At 45.2% G+C, this 12,759-nt stretch overlaps 1 protein-coding gene across 6 annotated transcripts in view; it reads right to left on the reverse strand.

Annotated features, from left to right (window-relative positions):
• The window catches only part of SLC35F5 (solute carrier family 35 member F5), a 1,900,137-nt gene that overhangs the window by 1,227,573 nt on the left and 659,805 nt on the right, over positions 1-12,759 (reverse strand). For all 6 annotated transcript variants that reach the window (XM_069616580.1, XM_069616583.1, XM_069616584.1 and 3 more), the window contains one exon: positions 8,733-8,876. In XM_069616580.1, the coding sequence (XP_069472681.1) occupies positions 8,733-8,876 (144 nt within the window). The remainder of the gene's footprint in view (positions 1-8,732; positions 8,877-12,759) is intronic.

Below are 12,759 nucleotides of genomic sequence, written 5' to 3' on the forward strand. Positions count from 1 at the left end.
CTACAGTTTCCTGGTATCTCTAATTTTCCTCAACATGGGATTAACCAGTCTCTCTCGAGTTAGCACCCACGTGGTGCCGTTTTCCCTCTGCAGCTGGTTTTCCCTTTCACAATTTACAGTTATTTGAACTGTCTTCAAATGGCCACTTTGCAACTTTCATTCAACACAGTTAGGTTCTTATCGGCTTTCCCTTCAACTCACCGGCTGTGATGAGCTGCTTGGCTTTTCTTGGAACCAGAGTCAAGGCCGGTACCATGGTAGCAGGAGTTTCCCTCGCTCCTGCTTATCAGCATAGGCACACTCCGTCAGCATCTGCTGTAACACACCTGGGCTATTGTCCTCAGTCTTACGATTCCCTCTGCGGAGGTTTCGCGGGTCTGCATCAAAAAGGGCAAGGTCGTATCTTTCCTTGTTAGCCTGTCGATATTCGCTGCCTTTCTCCATCTCTTGAACTGCCGGGCCTGGATAGATGTCTCGTTGTGCGATCTGCCTGGCTCGTACTGTGCTCTTTTGCTCCACCTTTTATCCCTGTGGGGAAAGGAAAGGGCCGTCAGGTGTGTGTCATTTTGGTCTATTGCCTGACATTGCCTGACCCTGGTATTGGGACACATCCGGCGAACGGCTCTGATGTTAGTCCGTGGTCATTCTTGTTGTGTGAAAGTGTTTGTGTGAGGAAAGAGGGGGGGGGGCAGTGTTTTTGAATGTCCTACCGAAGAGCATAGGGAAAAGGTGTGCAGAAAAGAGGGATACCGCTTCTCACCCGTCAGTGTCCCACTTCCACTCCCCGAGGACTCCCGATCCAGGTGGATCCTCCCTCACTGGTCCACCCCCAGGAACTGGATCCAATAGCGGTGGCAGTGTCCTGATCACCTAAATGACTGGTCCCGGGGTATAGCCAGGGAGACACCTTCAGGTTTCTCACAGCACCCAAAACCTTGATTTGCAAACCCTGAATGGAATTGGTGGGCGGGCAGAAGCCAGCCCCTGCGAGTGAAAGGATATATAGTGGAAACCCTGTTTCTGAACTCAGGGTTTCTGGAGTTTTGTAAAGTGTGCAGGTCTGCTTATGTACTGAGGATTCCCTACAGTTTCCCACCTTAGCAGCATTTTTAGGCCCTCATTTGGCCACCTTGGCTGGGTGCAGTGGCCTGGTCATAATTTCGGTTTGGGTTTTTGGTTTCTGGGTGTCCCTCTTCAGATTTCCTTGTCCTGCTACTGGTCCTCATCTGCTGGGTCCAAGCATTCCACCCTGTGACAGTTTTACAGCCGGTTATCACATTTTACCGCAGGGTGTGCCACCTTTGTTTTAGGAGCTGCTGCTGCCTGGAGGTTGTTGGGACTCTATCCACCAAATCTGCACATATGGGCAAGCAGTTCATCACCACCACCATTATTCTGCTGCAGGGGTTTTTGCTGGTGTGCCATCAGAGTTTTACTGCTCAACAGCTGGGCTCTGCCATGAGCAGGTATCTCCGTCGTCCTGGAGCCATCTCCATCATTGATTTCACTTCTGGCTGGTGGGTTCAAATAGTCTGAAAGACAATTGTTCTTTTGGGCTGTTGAGGTCTTCATTGACTCAGGGTGCATGAACCTGCATGGCCAGATCCATCGTTAGGCCCTTTAAAAATAAGTCATTACTTAATTCTGGGAACTGACTTTCTGGAAGCAAACACTTAAGTACACACCTCTGGACCCTGAGTTGGTGCATTATTCATGATATTCGGAGGTCCCTGTAGTTGTTGGGTTGTGCAGGTCCTCTTCTACCACATTTGCCCATTGGTTAACATTGGGGGCTGACTCCTGTCCTATGTTTCTGCACATGGGGCTGCTGAGACTTGAACCCACCCCTGGGACTTTTCTTCTGGGTCTCCACTGGTGCCTCCTGGGGTTGAATGCCTTCTTCTGGGTACCTGTGGATAGAAACTGAGACTTAACTGGCTTTTCTTGTTGTTTTCTATGGGGCACTGTTCTCAACACTGGAACTCTACTGCAAGGTACTTACCTGGACTATGGCATTTTCTAGGTGCCCCCTGGAGTTCCTCACCAAGCCGTGGAATTTTACAGACTTCACCCTGATTTTAAAATTTGTTATACCGCACTACTGTCTAGGATATGCATTTATCACTGTGTTGCTACTGCTTCCCTGCTTGGCGTGTAACATGCCCTTCTGGGCATAGGTACGGTCTTCATTACCAAAATAGATTCTGGACTTTGGTATCCCCAATGGCTGTTTTGGATCTTGTGTTCCCCATTCACTACATCTAAATGCTACAACTGTTATGTGCACACATTATTTTTAATACTTCAATTAGAATGTAGTAGGAAACCTGTAGTAAGTTCTGTGCAGTATTCTTGTATATGATAATTACGGTATGCAATATTGTCTAGGCGTAGACCGTTGAACTGACATCTTGGATTCTGCATGTACTGCGTCTGCCGCGTGATATGAGGCTTACATTGGTAGGGGCGAACCTCCAATCACCTTAACCCAGAGTAGGCCCACCTCAAGAACCGGGGTTGCAAGTTGTCCATAAAGCAAGTTTATTGTACAAACAGCCAAGAGGAGCTAGATTGTATACATTTTGCAACATGATTGGTCAAACCGATACAAAAGAAATCCAATCTTCTCCAATGCCCACATTCTCATTGGTCACATTTTTTTAGCCGTTATCAGCTCATATTCATAGCACACCCCAGTCTTGGAGTCTTCTGTGGTAGGTTATGACGTCATCACGTAGTTACACAATTAAACACAACATAACTCATTACAAGTTCAAGCTGGCCTGGGACCATCTAATCCCGGACATGGTGCATGTGGTTTGCACACTTCACACAATACGAGAGTGAAAATAAACAAGCTCCCTTTGTACTGGTGATATCTATCTCATTCGCCAGACTTGCTGGCGTCCTTGTTTTACTCTACTCTAAACGACTACCAATTCAACATGCATGGCCTCCGGATACAAATTGAGAAAATAATCAAAGCCCATAATGTATTTATCAACTCTGCACTTGTTTCACCACAGGCTTATTACTTAGTCACAAGCAGATGGCCAAACTTTCCTCGACAATAAATAACAAGCTTCCATGCATTTAAAAGATTGCATCTCCTTTCCGCAATAGTGAGGTCATAAAAACCTGTTAGCCTGCCTGTGTCTGACAATCTAATATTGCAGCTGCTCATTGCCCTTCCTCAGCCTTCAACCGCGCTAAACCAGTTTTCCCAGTCACACAGAGCTCACCTCGCAAACCCTGGTTGCAGTGCCTATCCAAACTATGAAAACACACGAGCATAAAGATTTGTACATTCCCCATGCACCCCAATTTTCCCAAACTTATGTTCCTTAAGACCCCCAACTATGTATGCTGGTGCATGCATGTTTAAAACTACTGTGTCATCCTTACAGTGGTTTCTTTATTGCAAATCTCTTTTCTAGCATGCACATATGAAGCTCTTGGCTGCTGTGAGACAGGCATGGTATCAAGAGAGACACACTCAAAAGGGTTTGTTTGAAAACCTTTATGTACCAAGGTTCCTGGGTTGGTGTAATGCCTGACTGGCCGAACTCTGAAGGGGTAGTTCCCTTAACTGATCTTTCTAATGGCCGTCAATGTCTAACAATCCAAATTAAAAGTCTGTCTGTGACTAGACCTATGCGTGTGCTCATTCTATACAAAAATATGATAGGAAGTCTTTTCAACACAAAAAAAAAGTAGTTAAAAAAAACATGGCTATTCGTAAGACCTTCTCCACAGGCCCCTTGTAGTTATTCCCACTACCTTCAGTGTCTTTAAGTTCCTTGGGGTTCCCTGCCCCACGCTTCAGCCTATTCAAGTTGCAAAACATCATAGAATAATTTTAACAGGTCCTTTTGTAAGCTTCTCAGGGTTCCCTTCCCCACGCTTCAATCCTTTCAACAGTGCAACAAAACTAATAGGTTTCCCACTTGGTTGAACCTCCTAGGGTTCGTTTCCCCCGCTCAGGCCCCTTCCAACTTTTAAACACAAAGTCACTTATCAGGATGTTTTCCTTGATAGGCCTTTCAGGGTTCCTTTCCCCACGCTTTAGGCCTCTTCCAGCTTTCAGACACACTACTTAACAGGTCCCAGTTCTTTCTTAATTTCACAGGGCGCCCTTCCACATATTTAGGCCCCTTTAATTCAAAGCACATGTCCCTTGGTATAGGATGTGCCTTTTCCATTTTGCCAACCTTTCCCCTATACCACTGATAGTTTATTTGTATAGCACATATACACACGTGTTTCAAAGTGCTTCAAGGCAAGGAAGGGAGCAAGGCAAAATATGACATTCTTACAAGGCCTTGAGACATTAAGAATGTGAAATTAACTATCGTACTAGGCCATTTCAGATAGTGCAAGAGCTTTGAGAATGATATGGAGGGGAGGGAGGGGGAGGTAGGAGATGAGACAGACGACTATCGTACTAGGCCTGACAACATTTAGGAAAAAACAAGCGACTATCGTACTAGGCCTGACGACCTTTCTGGTAGTGCTGGAGATCGACAAAAGGTGAGGGAGGGAGAGGAACATAACAAGCAAATATAATACTAGGCCTGACGACAATTCTGATAGGGTAAGTGCATAGAATATAGTTAGGGGAGGGGGGGAGAGGAGAGAGGGGAAAGACAGGGAGAGGAATAGAAGACTGAGAAGCAGTGAGTGTGGTGAAAGAGGAAGAAGCAAAGCCAGCAAAATACAGTATTATAGAGAACATAAGCAAGTGGAGAGAGCACATCAAGTTGCACAGGTCAGTACCAAACACAATGTTGCAAGAGATCAGCAAGTGCAAGCCAGAGTTCAAGTTGTAGATGGGCACAACATGGCTCATGGTCACCATGAGTACGTGATGCTTAAGGAAGTCCAGCATGAGAACGAGATTCGAGATGGGTGAACCAACATGAGTGAAAAGGTAAAATCAAAGCATCAGCAACAAGGCGGTGATGGTGTCATCATAATGTGTCAATACAAACTCCCACAATGGGTAGGGAGCGATTGTTGATGTGGCGGAGGAATACCAGGAGAGGGCTTCCTTAGGGGTGTGGGGGGAGACAGCAAGATGAAGGATTGATTTAAGAATACAGGCATTGCAATCATACAACATGGGGGGACAGCTAAATACAAGAGGCAGGCACACAGGCATCACATGCATACAACGGGGGGGGGGTCAGTGAAATACAAGAGGCAGGCATACAGGCATCACATGCATACAAAGGGGGGGTGAGCAGCGAAATACATGAGGCAGGCAGCATTACACAACTTGCACAACTTACTGTGCCACGGAGGTCCTCACCCCAGCACCGGAGAAGTTGGCATTGCCTGATGATGGTGGGGATGGCCAGTGGTGACAGAGGGAGTAAACGCATGTTGGTGCATGCTTACCTGCTGTCTGAGCAGGGGTTCGGGGCCTGGGTCCTCCTGGTCCAAACAGGAATTGCCCTTTTCTTTGTCTGCCCTTCACTTCAGACGCCCCGGCGAGAGACACCCTTGATCTAAGAGTTAAGAGCAGGAAGGAAGAGGCAGGGCTAAGAAGGTGGGTGGTGCTTAGGCCAGGTGACCTAGATCCATGTGCACCTGCTCCCCAACTGCATCTTTTCATGGGGTAGAATTAAGAGACTTGCGAAAAACACCAAGCGGTTTGCTTTTCCCTAGGTGCCACCTCTCTGACCCTTCTGCCCTTCTCTGTCGTTTTTGGATAAGTTTTGTTTCTGTTCAGATGCTGCTAGCACCCCTTGGTTTCTTCTTTACTTTCTGTGCACACTTGCAATCTGCTTATCTGTTTCATTCTTCTTGTGCCCCTCTCTTTTCGATATGGGCCACTCGCAACACCTGTGCTTTTTTCCACTTTCTCTCACTTTCTATTTTGATCAGTCTTTTGCTCGCTTCCAGCTCAAATCTGGTTTTCTTGCTCTTCACTCTATTCGTGCTTACAGCTGTGCCTTTAGCCATTCCACTTTCTGCCTTTGTGCTTTTGCTTTCAGCGTCGCTCTGGCTTTTAGCTGCACTTTCCACATTAATGCTTTCCTTTCTTTGCAATTCCGTGCCGCTTTTACTGTCTGTGCCTTTCTCCCGCTCCGCTCTCATGAAACTCACTGAGCAGCGTTGCATTGACAGGCGGTGCCTCCTGAAAGTGCAGGGTTGAGGTCAGGGTCTCACCACCTGCCACTCAGGTACCCTCGGGGTCAGCACTGGCCTCAAGGGAATTACCAATCTCCTGGACCTGGCCTGCAGAATGCAGGCAGTGCTTCTCCGGCTCTCTGGAGGCATGACTCCCTCGCCATGCTGCAGCCCACACACACCGGGTTAGCGTCTCTGCACGTCATCCTCCTTCTCCAGCCTGCAGCTCCTGCTTCTCTCTGCTCCTGGGTTCTCCCGGTCCAGACTGCATCCCATGCTTGCGCAATCTTGTATGCATGACCACACCTTTTAAAGTGAATCAAACTGTCAGGTGAGAGTAGTTGCTATACAGTGCCTGAATCTATTAGTGGGACAACAAGAGTTCTTTCTACGGTAGGTTTCCCTCTGCCAGTTTTATTCCTATGGGTAATCTTTACTGATCTTCGTCGCCTCCTCATCATCATCTCAGTACTTATTGGAAATGGGGAGGGAGGAGATGAGTTGAGATTGTAAACATGCCACAAAAGAGGGAGAGTAGGTTAAGGTGTTTTCAGGACTGGGGGAACACTATGTCTTGCCCCCGGGTATCCTCCCCACAATCCCTCATGACCCTCCACTCAGGTGATCCTTTCTTGCTTGCCCACCACCAGGGTCGGGATTCAAAAGCGATGGCCCTTCCCTGGCCACCTGAATGTAAGATCCCAAGGGAGTGGATGGGTGAATACCGTCAGGATTCTCACACTGCTCAACTTCTAGGCACTACACTACATGGCACACCAGACCTATATTGCATTTAGACTTCCTCAGCGGTTTTGATATTTATCTTGTTAAGCACATGCACATCTAAAATGTATCAACTTAAACACAAAGTAACACTAAAAGCAATGCTTATCCCATTCCCATTAACTACACCAGATATTTGTTGAATTGCAACATTGTGTCAATATTGATGTTCCCCCAGTCACCAATATGGCATGCACAACGTGAACCCCTCTTTCTCATTGGGACCTTTATTTCCCAGCCCAACACATTTTGGAGTAAAGAGTGAATTAGGCCATAACTGGGCATTTGCTGCTTTTTACTTACACCATGCTCTGCAGTGGGCTCCATGTAACTGGAGTACTTATTTTTCCCATTATTATTTTATGCCATTTGTGACCTTATAATAGTATATCTTTTTTTCAGTATTCCAGTGTGGTGTATTCTTTCGTGGTGTCTGTTGAGATTAATTGTACCTCCCCAACAACCCTCCTTCCCCCTGAACGGAAGCCTGACAGCTTCAGCTACAATTGAAGTGCATGGTCTTTTCTTTTGGGTGAACCTATGATTACACAGCCCTCACCAGAGGGTCGTGCAATGATGTGCAACTGCAGCCCAGAAGTCTATCAAAGCCCAGCATCTGGATAGAGCTCCTCTTACACTAACCAGATCCGGCTCACTCTGGGACCATTTTTTACCTTAGATCATTGATGCAGTTATATGATCAAATGCAAAACTAAGCTCAGAAATCTGAAAGAAGTTAAAACAATCTTCAAAAAGGAGGGGCACAGCAACCCTTGCAATTAATCCCCCATATCTCGGTTGGATTCAATGGAGAACATTTAGGGGAATTGTTACGTCATGGCTGGAGGCTCAAATTTAGCACAACAACCTGCTCTCTGTGAACACCCACCCCTCACAGCCTTCAAAAAGGAGCACATTACTAGGGTCAGGCCTTTAGTCCATTATCCAAAGGTAAGTTGTCCATAAGGATCTAGGGGGCATGGCCAACTGGTGAGGCAGGCTCTAAGTACTCCTTAAGGTGTCGCCCGCTAGAACACCGTAGCACCCTGCATCCGCACCGGTGGGGGGCTAAGGGTTGAGGTTGACCTGTCCGTACAGCGGGCATGGATCTGATCTGCAGCCACACTATTTGAGTTCTAATCGGGCAATCCCAGGAGATCAAGCTTGGTGCCTGCAGCAAGGACCGGGCGAGGGCTGATGACCTGGGGGTGCAACTCACATGCGTGTACTGCAATTGGCAGGACGAACCGTGGACCAGAAGTTGGACCCTAGCATGAAGGACATCAGAGGGTAAAAGCAATGGCTCCGACCTTCGCTGACTCTGCTCAGTCAGATGCAGGCATGAAGCGCCAAAAACATGGCATAACAAATACACAAGTGTTAACCCCAAGGCCTACCTTGTGCCAATGTTGTTTTCAGAGTAGTATGAGCAGCATGTGCTGCAATGAGAAGCACTACTACTTGATTACATTATATGAAGACAGCTGTACAGATAAAAACAAACTTCTCATTTATGTGAATTACTAGCTAGGGAGTATTGTTACAAAAACAATTATGCAAAGACTATACATTTTTTCATTCCTAAAAATATTCCAGCCAGCATGAAAGCTACTCTTCCACGCTCAAGAAAAATTATTTTCATCCCAAATTCATACAGTACAGAGTAAAACCTTCATGCCTTAACTTTTATGAACTGCTGATTCTAGTGAAATCTGAACAAAAAATACTTGATTCAATCAGTTGCAACAATATATGAAGGTTTCTGAAGACTGACTTCTTATTTAGGAGCTAGACAGGAGTGAAATAACACTTACAAATGCAGCTGGTCTCCCAGGAAACTGCTGTGTGCACTGCTGCCTCCATGGTTTCCAAATGACGAACCCCAAAAGGTAGAGTACAAACATAGACGTTTTTGCAAATGTACTGAAAAAGGGTTTTTTGTACTCATCGAATATATACTGAGGAGAAATAGAAGGTTGAAATTAGTGATAGATGTTTTTCAAACATAGCAAATACAAAATCCAAAACCTGTTATTCTTCTTCGGAATTTGTTTTTTGGGTCTGCACAACAGAATTACATTTGTAATGATGGCTACCATGATCAATGGCCGCACTCCAGTACAGAGAATATATTAACCCTAGCACCCAGGACTCAGTGGGGGGAGGGGAGGAGTAAACCAGAGTTCCGACAACTGCTTCCAATCGTCATCAATAATAAACAGGACAGTCATTCAGGCCAGATAAAGTGCCAAAAGAATTGGTGCTGTGATTAACACCCTAATGTAATAATATGCTCAATTCATGAGCCTTAAGTACAATGCAACACGTCTAGGACGTCATCCAATGCAAACCAATACACCACCATTATAGCTATGGTTGACCGTAGTATTAGTGGTTGCACTGCATACCCAGCTATAGTTAGCCACTCTTTGTCACTAGAACATGCTACCCCATATTAGTATCTAGGGATGCAAGCCTCCCCCTGTTAATTCACAGATCTAAATATCGATGGGTAATTTACGCATTGGCCACTTTCACTTCTCACTGAAATGGTTTGTGGGATGTATTGACCCACTCTGCTATACTATGCGGCCTCACTCTGCTATCTATGGTGCAAGAAACATTAAAATGGCGGCAAAACCCTTGTGCGTGCCAAAACCTACAAAACCGTGTTTTTCAACACACAAAAAGATGGCTGCACAACCTGCCACCCATGGTGCATGTGTGGTGGAACAGAGCACACGCTGCAGAAAAAGTGCCAGTGGGCCCCATGACAAGTAAACAGAGTGCAGAGGGAGAAGCAGCGCTTTGCAAGTGAAGCTCCAAAATGTGCCTGTAAATGACATTTACTTTGCTGCTGAAACTTCAAAATGCCTGTACATAACACTTTCCAACACTCAAAATCTTGCTTGGCGATAAAATTCATTTAATCTAATGAAGCACTGTGAATTTATAAGGTCCTGAAATATTAAGAGCAAAACACCTTCTCAGCAAAGCTGGATTGCCTGTGAATGACAACTCCTGTCAAAAATCTTCGTGCAGCCACACTGGGCTACCTGTGAGTGACAGCCCCTGTCAAATGGGCTCTCCTGATTAAACTTTAAAGTTGTCTAAACTAAAGGTCTGCCGGATTAGCAAATAAAAAAGGACTATTGCTGAAAGGAACACGAATCTCAGTTGTTTTGATCCCACAGGTTTAAAGCTAGAAGGTAAATTATATATATGTCATCTGATGCAACAAGTTTGTTTTATGCTGGATTTCAGGTCAAGATATTAAGAATTAACCTAGGCTGGCTGGGCCTGCGAGGGATTGACAAACCGGTTTCCACACAAGGGGTCGGCATTGCTCTCAGCAGATGCTCACTGAGACATGATAATTGCGGGGTATTCCAGACTTGTGCCTGCTGAACAATGGTAGATTCTCCAGGCCAGGAAATGGACATGTGAAGAGGTCATAAACTCGGCTTGCAGAAGGAAATCCCAAATGTGGGGGGCTACTCCTTGCCTTTAGAGACAGACAAAGGCTGACCATTTGCTGCTAAAGAATATGTAATGAACATTTGTAGAGATGTATAACTCGCTTTCAGAAGTAGTGAAAAATATAAAACGGGCAGATTTGTTAATCTAATTTCTGGCCCCACATTTGAAAAGTTGGTGGAACTGTGTAGCATATTCTGAATAGGAATGGCAATATATGTGGTTTTATGGGAACTGTATTTATGCTAGAATTGTTAAACTTTGCACACACATTCCTATGGTAAAAGCGCATATCTGGAAATTTGGAGAAAGTTTGGGAAATGTTTTCATGGCGAAATTGACAAAATGCTGCAGGAAGGCGAAACAAGGTCTCACAGCTGTGGGATTTTGATGAACAGATACTCCATAAAATATGTAATCCTTGGGCCTCATTATGAGGCAGGCGGGATGGGTTTATTGGCGCCAGTAAAGGTGCCAGTGCCGTTAATCCCATTCCGCCCTATTACGAGGTTCCCTTGCGGGACCAGCTCTGGACATCTGGTCAGACCAGATGGGAATGGGGATGGGTAAATTGAATGAGGAATTACCGGGTCCTCCGAGGTTGGAATGGCCCAGTAATTCCTCATTCAAGGAACCCGGACCCGAGTTTGGAGGCGGCCACAAACTCGCAATGAGGCCCCTTGTATGTGATTGTATTTAAGACAAAATTTGATTTTGATACTAGTGGCTAGGGGAGGTTTCTAAGTATTGTAAAAAGCAAACCATAAACCTGACATCATCCGTCTTTGATCCAATCACCCGGATGCAAGGCAGAGATGAGGCTCTGATCCAAACCCATTTCACAGGAGCAGGTTTAGTTAAGCTGGCCCATACACCCATTTGGTGATGGCATTCGACAGGATAAATAGGGACATCTGACAACACATAAGACACTCTCTCTTCTGATTCCAGCAAAGCACTTTGATCCAGCATTCAACCTCCAGCCTTCAACATTCTTCTGATCCCGATGCCCACCACTAGGCCAAGCAGTAGCTGAACCATTCTCAGCTAGGCCTCAATCCTCAACTAATCCTCACAACCCAGTGAAGTGCTGTGGTGGGGGAAGCGTCCTGAAACTATCTGGCTTGCTACCATAACTGCTTGCCTGATGAACTCGCCATCCCGCTGATCTGAAATATGCAGAAACGAGAAGGGCAGATCCCGTGCAGTTCCGGCGACCGCCTAGATGATCCTGTCCCGCCTGATGTGCTGTCCTTCCCTGATAGACCCGATCCCATGGACCAGAAACGTGACGGGCCAAAAATCTTAAACCCCATTGGATTGTGAGTATTAACAGGATGCTCGAGAACTCTTGTATACCTGTCTATTTTGATTTGTGTAACTCTTATCCATAAATCCCACGTCGAGTTTTTGAACTGGTTCAGCCAGGGAAGGCGCTGGGGATCTGTTACTGAAGTCATTAATCAGTCTCAGAGCTTACTTCATCCCAACTTGGTTGTCTAGTTTGATTGCTCTAATCTTGAGTAAAAGCATAATCCATATTTCCTGGTTTTAAACTGAAGTTCTTGTCGAAATTCGCGTCTTTATTTTCGAAAAACACCTTTCACTAAAACCTCTATAACTCCCTCAGTTTCAAAGATAGAAACATAATTTCCTGTTTTTCTTCAATACAGCATAGGAAAAGTGTGCCGCAAATTTGCAATTTCAGCAGTACACGTGTCTTTTGCCCATTTCAAAGCGCTTTTTCCATCCCATCCTTATCTGAAGTGTATATTGTGGTTCATATCATAGCCCATGCATGTTAGGACTGATTAGTGTTGCTTTCTTTAGAATTTGTCTCCATTTTAGCAGTTTGATCAATTTGCAGTAATTCACGAAGCCATTTTCACCTGTCATTTCAAAGTGTCAATTACCAAAATAAGGTTTTCTCTTTTGTGTGGGAGGGTGGATTCCCTATAACCCTAGACATTGTATTTCATTCCTGAAAGCCTGCTGATTACTCATATTGGTGTAGGATTGCTCATTTGTATTGTGTAAACAATACAATACAATATGTAAACAAAGCTTTGCAAGGGGGAACTTTAACCCAAACGCTATCTGTGTGCAAAACTGTTCTTTTTCCCGGTGTTTCTATTTTCCTCCTTATAAGTGAATTCAATTGCTTTGCTTATTCTGAATTGTATGGTCACCCTTTGGGTGAGTGCTGCCCCATATATAATCTCTATTAAACCTATGTGTGATTTGAACATTAAAATAAACCAATAAATATTTACCTTTGCAAACTAGCCTGATTCCTGGTTCAGAGTGACCTGGGGGGTATTTTGAGACGGGTGTGATATGAGTGGTATATCATTCAGAATATTG

This window comes from Ambystoma mexicanum, chromosome 9 (assembly GCF_040938575.1).
Source record: "Ambystoma mexicanum isolate Mex_15411 chromosome 9, UKY_AmexF1_1, whole genome shotgun sequence".
Classification (NCBI taxonomy): Eukaryota; Metazoa; Chordata; class Amphibia; order Caudata; family Ambystomatidae; genus Ambystoma; species Ambystoma mexicanum.